General features: G+C 35.4%; 1 protein-coding gene across 7 annotated transcripts in view; it reads right to left on the reverse strand.

Moving 5' to 3' along the window:
* Window positions 1–15,573, reverse strand: part of LRCH1 (leucine rich repeats and calponin homology domain containing 1) — a 118,870-nt gene that overhangs the window by 16,188 nt on the left and 87,109 nt on the right. For 3 of the 7 annotated variants that reach the window (XR_004238268.1, XR_004238266.1, XM_032099760.1), the window contains 4 exons: window positions 13,615–13,722; window positions 9,254–9,363; window positions 5,728–5,865; window positions 3,826–3,903 (listed from right to left, as the gene is read on the reverse strand). Coding sequence is in view for 3 of the 7 variants with exons in the window: in XM_032099760.1 (XP_031955651.1) it covers window positions 3,826–3,903; window positions 5,728–5,865; window positions 9,254–9,363; window positions 13,615–13,722 (434 nt within the window). In the remaining 4 variants the exon portion in view is untranslated. The remainder of the gene's footprint in view (window positions 1–3,825; window positions 3,904–5,727; window positions 5,866–9,253; window positions 9,364–13,614; window positions 13,723–15,573) is intronic. The other 4 variants (XR_004238267.1, XM_032099761.1, XR_004238269.1 and 1 more) reach the window with 2 other exon arrangements.

Raw genomic sequence — 15,573 nt, forward strand, 5'->3', positions numbered from 1 at the left:
TAACTTTTGAAAGGAATATTTGTTAACACTACTGAAAGCACATAATACTGTGTAATATGGATTACCAGGAATAACAGCTACCAAGAATAAAAGCTCAAGTTTAATTAATTTATTAATTTGCAGGTTAAAATGGGAAAGTCTATTTCTTTGCTTCTAGTATGAATACTGACATGGCAATGACAAGCTGAAGAAATCTGCATGAACATTGTTGCCTTTACATATATTGTTACTGGTTTTATGAAACACCAGTTGTAAACAAAATACTTCCATAACTTCACATACAAGGTAATCTAATGATGATTCACTCTTCTGATAATTTTTAATATCTCTGAGATGAGCTGTCACTACGAAGAATAAAACTGCACTAGAACCATTACATTTGACACTTTGGGGGCCACACTTCCATGCAAAAGAGAAAATAAAAAAAAACCAGCTTTATTTTTCAAACCCACCAAGTATGAGAGGGTGGGTGCAATATAGAGGAACTGAGTAAGCAGTAAGGGTGGTATTATTTGTGGGTTCATGTGACATTAACAATGTAAGTCCAGTGAATGGCACCATCCAAGTACTGCATGTCACTGAGAAATGCAGCTGGATCTCAGCCCTACTTGTCACACATCTACTGCCATGTGCTTATTCAATCTGTATCAGTCAAAAAGTAGGAATGTTTGTCACTGTCACTACTATAGAAGAAATCAGGTAATTTGATGGGTTTCAGTTAACAATGTAAAATAAAGTATTCTTTTGCAATTTTCTAAGAGACAAAGATTGCACCTTTTTGTCATACAGCTCCTGAGGGGCACAGCAGACATTTTCTGAATCTTCACGCTTTCAGATACTTACCTGACAACATTCCTTTCTCACATCAAAAAACAAGTTGATTTGTCTCAAAAAGTGATCTACAAGGTTCTCTGATAAGGTGCGACAGCGAAGCTTAGTGGCAAAACTGGACACAACTTGATTGTCCTATGATTCTCACACTTTCGACAGTCTCCTGGTGCAGCCAGAGCCCTGCTATTCAGTTTCATATTAAGGGTCAGAGTTCAAACTTCCCTTTTATATATGATCCAGCACGTTCCTTCTGCATGCAATAAGGAGCATCGCGCGGCTGTTAACAGAAAGCGATTTCAATGTGTCCCCCATTGTGTTGGAATTCTCACCTGGCAGCTAATGGCTTTCAGAGTCATCTACATACCACGTCATTATAAGGAGACACTGATGTTTCTGAGTTCTGTATTTGTGATTCTTTGGTCAAGATGCCAGCTTCTGATACTCAGTGTGACACATTCAGATACCAGCTGCATTGTTCTACATTTGTATGAAGTTTCCCAGGATCATTCTGGGAATGTAATTTTGGTCCAAGAATTGAATGCTAAAAACCACAGAAGTAAGAGACCATGCACATCAGCACAACACAGCAATTACTTAGCTATTTTCTTGTTTTCATTTTACATGACTAAACAGGATATTATTTCAAACCTGTGGAGTTCAGGAAACAGCACATACTCTATTCCTTAAATAACTGAAAACAAACCAACACGAATTATGACCATTTAAAATCCTTTTCAAACCCATGCAGCAGAATTTCAAGTTAATTCTCAGGAACTAGACATGGGCGTAAGTACCAGAGAAAAGCCCAATACGTACGGGTATAAAGACCCAAAAGTAGAACCTATCGCTTTCCCAAATAAGGTGCTTGTTTTAAAAAAGAAGTCATCATTCACTACACTCCTTTTCCTGGTTTCTCCAGAGATAGTTAGGCACTGCACAACCCATCAATCTGAAGCAGCATGAGCACACCATCTGTAGTTCTTTAAAAACTTTGACAGCTGACTGTCATACTCACTATTACACAATTTTGCATTCCTAATCCATGTCCCTGCAACACACAGTGAAGTTCTAGCATCTACCAGCTACTTCCACAACATGATGTGTTTTCACAAAATATAGCAAACATATACATTTGCAAATTACCTACAGCTAATCAAACAGAATTTCCTCAGAGTACTTAAAAACTATTGTAAGATTACAATTGCAAGCAATTAATTTAATGTTTAAGTGAATGGGTTTTTTCCTTAAAGAGAAGTTAATGGCTTATTTAGATACATAAAGATGGTTAGTTTACAAATCAGACTGGTAAGATGTGGCTTTGTGCCCAAGCCTCCATGCAACTCTTCAACAGATAAACTTAAACAAATTTTTAAAAAATCCTAAAGAATTCAACACTAATTTCAATGAAAGGATTAAAAAGGAGGGGTAATAAATACATATATATGGAAATGCCTATTCACAAAATACAAAAAAATTTATTTCTCCAGAGAGTTTACTTATAGAAACCCAAAATTAAAAAGAAGGAAAGATTTCTGAAAGATGTCATAACAGCAATGAAAACAGCTCTTGGCCTTTTCTTTCCCAATAGGCTACAGCCAGGAAAACCTGACTTGTATTCTATTCACTGATAATTTATGATGCATCAGAAGAATTTTGGGGGAGCTTAACAAATACTCCATGTCTATAAGTCCACAACAATGAGATTTTGATCTTCTCCAAAGTGAAATTTTACCTTTAATATGAAATTGTTGTAACGTTAGAAATTACATAACTACAAGAGCTAAATGAACCATTACAACTTAAGAGACCCAGTCATTACACTGAACTGTCAAGTTAAATTTATGATGAACCATTCACTGAAACTGTAAGAAAGTCTCCCCCTCAAAATTCCTACAAATAGCAAAAATGATCTGTCACTTTTGCTGTCCTCCAAATCAAATGCTAAAATATAGCTAAAACAAAGAATTCAAATTGGAACTCTTTCCCAATGTGAAATCTTTGCATTACCATCTGCTCCCCAAGGGGATGGTGGTGGAAATCACACAAAATATCTTTGCATTTCAGCATTCTTGAAACAGAAAAAAAGAACTCAGCCTTCATTATACTGTCATATGCAGGCACCAGTGAAAATACATAATGCAATTTTCCTGTGTTCAGTTTAAAATGACCTTATATAACACTTTACCTTCTTTTGAGGGTCACATATTTGAAATTTAACTTTTAAATACTTTTAAAAACTTTTTTTAAATTGAACTTAATAGGTTCTTCTACACCATAAGGGAGTCTTTGAAATAATCCCAATGCAACTCCAGTATTCATTACATTAGTTATGAAGATGAGAATAAATTACATGATGAGCGATACCATTCTTAAATGAAATGCAGAAAACACCAAGCACTGCAATTTCCTTGTTTCCAACTCCTGAAACACTTACACCTACGTTACAGAATCTTACACATATGTACTTTCCATACTTAACACACAATGCTTTTCTTCAAATCACGGCAGAAATGTTTCAGTACAAGAGATGAGCCTGTTATTAGTCACCAATGCATAGAGTAGTTAACATTGTAAAAAAAGGAAATATTGAAAAAAAAAAAAAAAAAAGAAAAATTAAGAAGAATGAAGTTCATATTCTAAAAGTATGAGGTAAAAATGCAGTTATGTTGTGCAATGAAAAAAATTAGCAAGCTTTTGGCTACTTACATAATATATTATCATAATTCCTTATTTATTTTCCATGGCAAAGATAAGGAGATATTAGCGATAATACTGAATTACTCCTTTAAGACAAAACTTGCAAGTTTTAAGTGCTATGAAATAAGCCATTTAAATGCACTGAAGTAATATTAAACAACATTATTTAGGTAAATTTTTAAATGTTGTGTCCTTATTGCTAAAAACCTGTAGTTGATAAAGTTATCCTTCAGCTTTCATGTAATTAATGTGTTTTCATTTTTGAACATCTAGAAATGACAGACTTAATTAAATTACCTCTGGTATCCCCAGTTTTCTACATGCATCCAGAAAGTTTTCCACATTTCTCCTGCATTTGGCCATACTAAGTTTAGGCTGTAAAACAAACAAACAGAAAAACAGTCTATGGCAAAAGAAGTCAAAAACATTCATCTGGTCAATTCACCCAATTGCATTATTCTTGTACTGATACACCATTTCCATATTTCTCCTGATAACAATGCATAAAATTCTGTTCAACTTTTTCTTTCTACTGCTCTAAAAACATCTTGCCTACAAATAAAAACTGAGTACACACATTGTGGATGCCATGTGCTTTTACTTATCTCTTAAAGTCACCATCTCATTTAGATCTCCATTTGTTCACAACCAGCTTATTAGGTTCTAAAACCTGCCTATTACAAAGATTTGTAACAAACAGCATTGATTTTTTGGACAGCAAATTAACTGATGAAGGATTTTAACATACATCATGGAGAACACACTTAACTGTAATTAACAGGCTCGCTCCTTTTAAATTTTTTATATACTCACAAATTTATAGTAACTATATCCAATATTAATATCTCTGAAGAATAAATGTCCTATTACTTTAGAATCTCAAATACTTCAATAATTTGTCTCGCTCAGGACTATTCACCAGGTACTTACAGAAGTATCATATTACTAAAAAGAAAAATCAAAACTCCTCGCTATTTTAGTTTCTCAATATCAGATGTGAAACAATGGTAATTCCTGAATATTCACTTAAACCAAGAATTTACTACAGTAGCAAGGAATTCAAAGAACTAATTTTCTAGGCTAAAATAATTTGAAGGCTGTTTCAAGGAAGAGAACATCAATATAAAGTAGAAACAAAATGAAAGTAAATTAAAATATGTGCTATTTGTTACAGAAGACACCACAAGATACTTATTTCAAAAAATCAGCATGAGAAGTTTTTACCCCAGAAATTCAAGCTTGCATATTTTGACAATGTCATATTTTTACCAAAGACAGAAATTATTTTAAATCAAGGAACAGCAAAAGAAATTCCACTAGACCATCTGAGAAAGTATCTTTTTCTTAAACCTGTCTTCTTGGAAGTTTTTACAGATTGCCTCCAAAATCCACATGGTATTCTCAGAATTGAGTATCAGGGTGTACATGGCAAATTTTTACCAACATGCACATTAAAAAGAAAAAAGGCAAATAGTCTGAAAACACATAAAACCTCTTCAGAACCAGACTGTTACCAGAAATCTAAAAGAATGATCTATTCAAGAAATAGACATAAACAGAGAAAACACAATGGTGCCCTTCTTAGGTTTCAAGAAGTGCACCCAGAGTTTACACCGATTTTATGTCCTGAAATCTTCAGGTCTTTAAATTTAGGCAAGCCAATATTAAATCACTACAGTGCAAGTTTCTGTTCTGTCTGCAGGTAAAAGGAACCACCTCTACATTTAACTCAACAGGACAAATATGCTAGTAAGTGTTTTAAGTGCTTTAGTAACACGACATCTGCTAAGCCAGACACTGCTGAAGCCAACCTCACATTTTTTTCAATCAACAAAGGAGGGGCTAGTTTTATTTTTTAAAGTTGTACTAGAATAAAAACTTGTAATCAAAGAATTTCATACTGTTCTGAACAAAAATGCCATTATGAAAATATCTGATCTTGTTGCTAGATCAGGGAAAGGCAGGATAACTTTATTAATTCACAGACGTGTTTGTATAAAAATGTATACATACACGATATATATGTATATATCATATATAAAAACTAATGAACATTTGAATTTGCAGTAATATAAATGTTGCCCTTAACAGCAAAGATCCTTCATTTAACAGCAACACAGTTTTTGTACCCAAATATTATTTGGCAATAAAACGGTAATCAATACAACATTTCAGTGCAGCAAGCAACAGGCAACTTACTACTGCTGGTGAGGGTACGTGAATACTTCCGACAGAGCGAGGGCGAACATGATTTACTAAATGGCACAAAACAACACCATCCATCAGAGCCGAGCCCAGGTCTTCAGGTAAACAAATCTTTAGCCTTGTTTCTATGTTCTGCAAAGGAAGAATGCATGCACACTTTGATATAGAAATGGATGAAGGGGAAAAAAAGGGAAAAAATACCCTCATCTCCTATGCTGTAGAGACATAGCCAGTGTTGGAGTATTTATTACAAAGAAACACAATTCCTTTATATAACTAATTCTTTAGAAACTAAACCACAACCTCCTTTATGCTGTTACTAGACAACATAAACTTCTTTAAAAGAACTCAACACCGCAATGTTGCTGCCACAATAGGCATCTGTTTTTATATATAGCCATATAAAACCACATCTGCATGCAATTAGTCATGTGACTGAACTACATGTGGCTCCTTCCTTTCATCATTTCCCCAAGTCTCCTACCTATCCGTCTTAAATTTTCTTTATCAGCAGCACACTGAAACAGAACTACGTCGTGTTAATGATTGTACAAGCAGAGAACAAAAGGTAATCTTTCCCTAGTAGCCTAAAAATTACTCAGGAAGCATTAGAGTGATCAGAAAAATAGGTAAGGGAAGGCAAAACATTCAGATGTAAAAAAGAAATTCTGGATACCTGTTAAGAAAAAGAATCTCAATGAAAAGAATTTGATATTGCAAAATAAAATACTTTTGAAAATACTTAAGAATTAAAAAAAAAACCCCAATCCCAATATATTGTTATATGAGTTTCCTGAATTGTGTTCCAATCTTTAAAACATTCCAACTCTACACTTAGAGATAATTACTCCCATTATCTTTAAATAGATGTTGCTTATTCCTAGTTGAACCTTTTAATGTCATTACTCTCTATTAATATGTTACCTCAACCTATACTGGTTGAATATTAATATCTATGAATAGGTAATTCTTTTTAGAATAAAAGAAGAAGGTTGGAAGAGATTTTTGAAGGTCACAGTTTAACAAATCTGAAGTGACACCAGAGCCCTGGTTAGTTAAGTTTTGGATATGTGCAAGGACAGAGAGCCCTAAAATCTCCAAGCAACTTTATTCAGTGTTTCACTGCCCTTATGGCAAAGAGTTTTCTCCTTGTAAGTACTTGAAAGGTCTTTCTCTGCAACTTGTGCCACTGTCTTTCATGGGTTCACCGTTAATCTTTGAAAAGCCTGACTTTACCTTCTCTTTTACTGCCCTTTAGGCAGCTGAGGACAGTCATATGATGTTCTCAGTACTCTAAAGCAAGAAATCCAATCTAAAGAAATCCAGCTCTTCACTTCTTCCTCATACATCCTTTACTTGGGTGGCCTCACCATGAAATAGCCTCCACTGAAGCACTGTGGGGTTTCATTATGCTTTCCCATTTTTTTCTTTTACTAGACACACTACTCAAGTATTTGCATGTAGATTTTACAAGCGGCAAACAGGGTAGTGCTTCATGTTCACTAATATAATGTTTTGTTTTCACCTTGGTTTAATTCACAAGTCAGAAAACAATTCTGGTATACGAGATTCAAAAATACACTTCGAGACTGTTTTCCCAAAACCTGTTACAAAAATATTGATAAAAATTAATGAATTTAAATTCATTCATTAGAACACTGATTTGTCTGTTGGGAGACTACTCAGCACAGACCAGGGTACACTTTTTATAAGAGCACAGTGCATCTACAATACCAACTCAGTGCCATTTCATGCTGGAGTCCATGGCTCTGTGTAATCTCAGTAAACACTAACCTACCACGAAACAATTCAAAAGCAAAATTAACTAATATATATATTTATTGCATAAAGTATAAACTTAATGACTTGTATGTTCTGGGCTATTTTCTTGTGCAGTACATAATCAAATGCTTTGGTGGTTACTAATGCACGGTCAGTCTTCTCGCTCTTGTCACCACTCCTTGACTTGTAATCAAACTTCTCACAAGAAACAAAAGAATTTTTATTCCAGAACATGATATTTCAGGGTGAGAGCAAAGAAGGACAGTACATGGAGCTGAAGGTCAGTAACATATTAAATCAGCATTACTGGTAATACTTGATACTCTGTAGAGACATCCTTATTACTTCTCCACAATCAAGCCTGACACAGTGGATAACCTTGTTCTACTTTTCACTGTGAGAATTAACTGAACTAATGCACAAGGCAGGAATCTTGCGGAAATTACCTATGATTATTTTTAGGAACTTGGGGACTTGCTATATATTTGTGGTAACTCTTAAAAGAAATGTTAAAAAGCTGCATTGATGCTGCTGAAATAGACAAGGCTCAGAATAACTACAAACTAGTGCAGTTTATTATTGCTGCTTCCATTTTCTTCCCCATTACCAAAAAGTCTCATCTAATTCCTGTATCTTGTCCTTCTGGCATCATTCAAGTTTAGAATCAAAAATATACTACATTCTATCAACTATGTTAAATCTTCAACAAGATCTGTTCTGTTAAAAAAAAAAAAAAAATCAGCAGCACCAAGTTAGGTAAATTCATATAAAACAGGTGGGTGAGGGCCTGAGGTAAGACAATGCAAATCTGAAAGTCCACGTAGTTCTACATTAAAAATCCCACCTTTTAAACACTATTTGGTAAAGAAAAAAAAGGCAAACCCTCTTGCTTTAAAATTAAATAATAGAAGACATGTTATTTAAAACAAATTGATAATTTTTCAACTAGCCATTCCATGAAGCTACTGAGATAAGAACAAATAATGTTGTAATTCAGCTGTGATGTGAAAATCACCTATCATTTTCAGGTTTTGCAGTGATACCCTTTGTTCTGTTAATGTGATGTAACTGGAAACCTTGATAGGTTCAGGCTTGTGACATTCCTCGCAGCAAAGGTTGTCATCTTTTTTTTAAGCAGAGCCAAGTGTCACACAAACAGTGCTACCAAGGTATTAGTTGTGTAACACAAATCCTATGCAGCAATTCCTCCATCAGGCTCTAGCTTCTACATTCAAGACAATGTATCAGGAAACCACCTTCTGTATTCATATTGTCCAGTGATGAAATATTGAATTAATTTCTAAGAAAACTTTTTCAAGCATTAATTATCTACTTTCAGCTTTAACTAATAAATTTCACTATGCCTTTTACATGCAAAACTGCAGATTTCTCCAGCTGTTTGGAAATAGTTCCTAGACGTCTCTCTCTCAAGTGCTCACTTCATCCTTTCTGATTAAATTAAATAAATCATTAATTCCACCAGTGCAAGGCATGCTGATTAACTGTATGTCATTCAGGTAACTCCCATTATTATTTCCCATTTTTACAAAATCTTTCCTGAAGTACAGACATCTGATTGTGATAAAGAACTTCAGCAATAGTCTCATTGATGTGATTTGTAGGAGTAACATTGCCTCATTTAACCTTTCTCATATTGTCCTCCTTAGGCAACTTTCTCAAAGAAAAACTAAAAAAGACATTCCACCAGAATAAATTAATTCTACCAACACTCACATACCTCACGTAGCTGTTCCACAAGCTCTCTCTCTTCTCTCATCTGCTCCATTTTCCTTCGAATTGTGAACTGCGGATCTATTGATTCCAAATTTCTTTGTGGTCTTAAGAACACTAGGATTTTTAAAAAGAGAAATTGTAGTTTAAGAACAAACACTTTGATTTATTTATTTCTAAATTAAGCAAAATCCTTAGGCACTGCTTCCAGCAAAAACAATTTTTTTTTGTTCTCAGGAGGACAGAAAAATCTGATCCTGGATCACAATTATGAATGGCTGTTTTCTGGATATTGCTCTGTACAGCATCCTGAGGCATCAATGGTGTGGATAATTTGTCATCCAAATTCTAATCTCAATGGGAAAATTCTGTTAGATGATTAAGCACCAGCAGTGTCCCTTAGAGAGTCTGATCTGTACAACACTGTATTTAACATGGCAGGAAACACCTCTTATTCTTTTAAGTAGAACTCCTAACAAGATGCTGAATTGTGCAACAAATTGTGACAAGCTTCCTACACAGAACAAATTGCTTGCTAGATAAGGTTATGCTAAAAAAACCCACCCACCAAACAAAGTCTTGTAGACATGTAGGAAGACTCAGCCATTCAGTAACTGCCTACACTAAGAAGTCGTATTGCAAACGTAGCATTGCACAAACTCTTGGCAGTTCTGCTTCCCACCAGTCCTGCTGACTCTATCACTTTGCCCACATACAGTTCCTTGAAATCATGACATGACATTTCCGCAAATATGCGCCTCTACCCTTCCATTCTTGTGGTCAGTGACCGTTTTGAATGGTTTGGAAGAACAAGATGATGTACAGTCAAAAAGCAACTCTCCCTGTTTGTGACTTTGTTTGCCATCTCAGACAAGTGCAGTCATGAGGAATCTCACCCAGCTGTGTGCAGGTTCACCTGTATGCAGGCTGCTTAACTAATGAGATGACTGATCTAAGATAGCTCTCTAGTCAAAGGGACAGACAGACAGCACCTATGGCACTTCAGCCGAAAGGCAGAGTTCTTTCCCCTAAGTACTATAAAAAGGAGCTTAAGGCAGCAAACTCCTTGTGTATCTTTAGGCTACTCATTTGAGGCATCAAGACAGAATAAACCATGGCCAGTTACCAAACTTGATTCCTTTCACTACTTAACTCACACAGTCCTAATTTAACTTTTCCCAGGCAACTGAAACTTGCTACATTGCTGTTAAATTAGTAATTTCTGGAATGCCATATTAATGCTATTTGTTAAACAGAACTACTTTTAAATAAAACACCTACTACTGCAGTTTTGTATTAGTAAACTCTATTCTTTGTAACGTCATCAGAAATCCCAGTGGCAGAGCGGGAGAGCATCCTGTAGAGAATGTGCAGGACTAAGGTAGAGAATATACAGGACTGAGAACTATAGAAAGTGACTGCATCTCAGTTCCCTTCTCCAGGTGGACTACACATCTTCATCAGTGCCACCATTCAGAAGGATCTATACACAGGTGCACACATTATAAACAAAAACATTCTTTATGCTGACCTGATACACAATGCATGAGAGTAGCAGAGCCATGCCTTCAGATGCAAAAGGCCCACAGTTGTAGTGACATTTAATCTTTGGCTTTGTAGAAGGCAAACTGGACATTTGGAATTGAATTCTATATCCAAAGTAGAGTGTATGAACATATCCATGCTTCCTAACATGTTGTAGGAAAGGTGGCACATGACTATGACTGCACATGCCCAAATACACAAAGGCTGTTAGAACACTCATATATGGTGAAAATTACCTAAAATGTTATTTAACAAATTGTATCATTTAGGATGGCTACAACAACAAAAAAATCAAATCCCAAGTTTTTTAAGAGCAGAAACCCTTATCAAGGACTTCTATTAACTCCAGAACTGTACTGTATTAAAATTTCTGCATTAGCAATTCTGTAATAATTTACTGGAGACTGCTTCTAAATTTTTAAGAGGTGAAATAAAAATCTCCTATCACATTAATTAAAAACAGTAGTTGCAATTTCTAAGATTTTATAGTTCACTGTACAAGTCTAATAATTGAGCTTTGGTGCCTTTCATAGACAAAAGGCGTACCTAGATAAAAATCCTTCTTGAATGGTAAAACCATGTTTAAACGGTATTAAAAGTCACTGTAGTTTTATTAGCAGTAGCAACATTTCAAATGATTATCAGTAGTACAAAATTATGTTCAATTTTCATAGAATTATAATATTATTATGGTCTTCATTCAGTTTGGCCACATCTATCCTTTTTTAGGCCTTTGTGAAGTCAAAGTTCCAAAATCTACATCCTTCCAATTTCAGATTACAAATGTCCCTTACTGAAAGGTATCAGCATTACTTTGTCAATTCCACCACAAGAAAAAAGCAGTGAGAAACTACAATTAGAAGCTTTTCAATAATACAAATTTAATTGATTAAAAAACAGAATCTAAAAACACTCTAAAGCATTAACTGTAAAAGTTCTTGTTATGCACTGAATTTTTTTAAAAAGTGTTCCCAGTACAGGAACTTTTGGCAGTACTAAGTGTTGCTTGCTTCTCAGCATTACACACAATCTCCAGCAAGGGGAGCCCATACCTCACACACACCTGAATGTCTATTTTTTACTCTTTCAAAGAGTCAGTTTCTGCTTTTTGAATCCATGGTCAAGCCAGGTTATTATGTAATGCTGGTTCCAATAATTTTTTTAAAAAGTATTTTGCACAAGTGTCAAAAAGTTAGATGAGTAATAGTTAATAACATAGTATGTACTCAACATACTACTGTCAAGGACAAACTTCCTTGTGAAAATTCTCATTTCTGCACTGAATTCCAATGCACATTTGTGCACTGTTAAGTGCACACCAGGGAATTCAGTGTACTGAGTACTTAGTGTGACAACATTATCCTTCAGGCAAAATAATAAATGATTTAACCTGACTGTAAAGATAACAGACAAAAAGAAGGTTGGATTATGACAGGCAGAGATGAAGTCGGGCCAAAAGTTTATAGTTAGATTTCTCTTTGATTGACTTATTCAGTGTAAATTTAAGTTACAGAAATGCAATAGCCCCAATTAAAAAAATATGCAGCAAAACCAGTTTCTGCTGAAACACCCCAAGATAATAAATGCTAACATTTGCATTCGGCTTAAGATTTGAGTGACAGGAGGCATCTATCTGTTCCAAATGCACAAGCTAGTCTGTGCCACTCTTTTCATTTAGAAGATTAAAACCATAACAAATACAGGTTAGAACAGATGAAATTCTGCACTGATTGAAGCACCTCTAGGTTGCTCTCTTAGTACATTCATCAGTGAAATGTTAACTTAGCTTCACACCATCATGAACTAAATTCAGTTTTCACAACTTACCAGTATCAGAATTCTTATATTCCACACTCATTTCCGTTATGGAGCTGATTCCTTACATATGCTGCCTCTTATGGTCTTATAATCAAGAACACTGAGGCAAATAGCAAATATTGCCAACTAAAGAACTGAACTAAGAATGAAATACCCCTGTGAAGGGGCTTCAGTCCTAAGTCTTGGGTGGTACAAGTGTGACTGCCAGAGTGGCATCTGAATGGTAAGACAGAATGTTTCCTTAAGCTAAATGTTTGCATTTATCACTCAGTATTTGTAGTCTTGGTTTCAATCTGATACTTTTGACAGTTTCAATACCTTTTAATACCTAAACACCCTTCTACTTTCAGAAATTGGAAAAACATGGCCCACTTTGCATACAAGTGCTATGTCTCAGCATATTATGACAATAAAACCCTGGAGAAAAAACAAAACAAAAGCAGCAGTCTAATATCTGATAGTCCACTAATGGACCTGACCTTCACTATTAGCATCTTACTAACAGTTTCTATTGGACAGAAATCACTATTTTTGCTTAGCTGATCGTTTCAGCTTTGTTTCTTTATGGATTCTTCTATTAAGCCAGTTATGCACCTGCACCAATAAATGCAGACGGAAGCAGGATATTTTAATAGTCATCTATCTTTCAAAAAATAATAAATAAAAAAGTGCAGAAGAGAGAGCAGCAAAATTAATTGTTATTTGAGTACAACTTTTATAAACTCTTTAAAATAAAGCAAGTAAATAAACCTACACTGAAAATAGTTCTTGGAATTAATATCATGGGAAAAGTTGTTTTGCCAGAGTTGAAAAGAGTGATGCTTCACTCATTGATTTTTGACACTACATATTCCAGTGCCAATTAAAGTGCATCCTCTGAGGTATTTAGTCTTATAAACATCCCCTGGAGAGCACTGTCTTTTGTCCTTAGCCACATGGGGCATTCACCACATACTCATGTTTCTGAAAACATAAAATTAAGTAAATTATATATGGAACACCTACCATTGTCACTGTCTCCTTCAGATGGGATACTGTAGCTAAAGTTGTCCCATGTTTGTGCCTGTGTAAGTGTGTTGAAGGAGATAGGAGGAAAACTGAGGGATGGGTCTGCTGGAGGGGAGTGATAACCAGTCCAACCATGGTGGTAATAAGGACCGGAGTGGGAATAAAAGTGGGCAGCAGCATTTCATATATGGCATTAGGATTGTATGGTAATGGCAAAGATGTAATTAAGAGGTGATTAATACAAAATGCATAAATTTTGAGAAAAGAATGAAAGATGGTGCAGAATAAAAAGAACGAAAAGTTAAATGTTAGTACTTGCAAATCATACATTATATGTGCAGTTAAGTCTGTTAGGCTTAGCAAGATCATTGTAACCATAGCACTTCACACAACTTGTTACAACCAAGTTTTAAGAAAAAGTACCCATAGATTTTATATTAAAGCCTGATAAAAACCTTGACTCTGAATCAGAAGGTAAATATACCAGCTGTGAAGTTTCAATAAGGAAACTTTCACAGAATAAAAATTTTGAAAAATTTGTGTAACTATGTAATAGGAACACGTCTCACAAAGACAAAGAAAATTAACACATTCATGTGAAAATATTATTACACTACAATTTCCCAGCTGATTTTGGAAGTAGCAGCTACGTTATCACTTGGATTCTCATTTTGTTGAAGGATGTTCAGTAAGTACATGTACCACAGATGTTTTCCTTTCATGTTAATTCACTTAATCATAAATGAAGCACTACTTTTTTTCTTGCTAACTCCCCCAGCAATAAATTCAAATCTACAATGGGTCCACCATGCTATGTAAGTACTGGTCCTCCACAACTTTTACAGGCCTCTCAGGGACAAGAACAGACATAGAATACCCTCAGAGGGTGATCCCGAGTTTGTACAACGAGCTTTGGCAAATCTGCACCATAGACAGTCTTCTAACAAACACAACTTCATTAATGATTCGATTGGGCTCCCTGAAGCACACAAAACCGTACAATTCCACAGAAGCTGCAACAGTCTGCTGTAGACTATTCATCAGATAACTGTAAAAGCACGTCATGCCTACAGTTCGTGACCACCCATGAACTCATTATGGAGCTAAACTTGGACAGCAATACAGACCCTGTTCTCCCTACCTATCCTGCCGTCTCTCCTTTAACTAGTCACAACACCACCCCTTACTGTTCCTCAGATCCTTCAGCGGAAATTTTTATTCCTTCCCCACCACATCTACTCTGCACTTCTGTCTCTTGTCTTGATTGTGGCAAACATTTCTGCCCAAGCTTTCCTCAAACCTCCTATCCACAGTGTGTCAGAACTGGATACTAACACCCTTAAAATACCTTCTCCCTGAATCTCTTCATCCCTTCAAAGCTTCACACTGGTTTCCTACTTTATGACAGATTTAAATCTCTTTTCTGCCTTTCACAATAATGCTGCTCCTCAATGAACGCTTCCTGTATCTGATCACAATGTTCCCTACCACTTCTGCAAAAAAAATTAATAATTCACTCATTTCTTGTTCTTCTACATGTATCTCCACGTTTATCTATTGAATCCTGCACACAAGCAACAGCCATGTTCCTCAGACTAGAGATTACAAACTACCTCTGCTCTAAATGCTAAACCATAAACACAAATCAAGATTTCTGTGTAGATATAAAAGCAACTAAAACCACTTACTATTAGAAGAAAGTCCAAAGTAAAGTTTCAGTAAGCACAGAAAATCCCTCTTTTCTACCATTCCAAACTAATATTCAGAAGAACTTAATCATGTAGGATTTCTCCTTCCCACAATTTTGGAATCTGTATTAACATGATAGTAATTCAGACAGCGTCACATAAAGCTTCACTTTAAACTTCTTTTCAGAGTTCCACAGCTCTCTCTCTTCACACTTTTCCCAGGGCCGGGTCACTGCTTCTGGCTATTGGGACACCAGATCAGCTAAAC

The sequence above is a fragment of the Corvus moneduloides genome, chromosome 2 (assembly GCF_009650955.1).
Source record: "Corvus moneduloides isolate bCorMon1 chromosome 2, bCorMon1.pri, whole genome shotgun sequence".
Taxonomy (NCBI): Eukaryota; Metazoa; Chordata; class Aves; order Passeriformes; family Corvidae; genus Corvus; species Corvus moneduloides.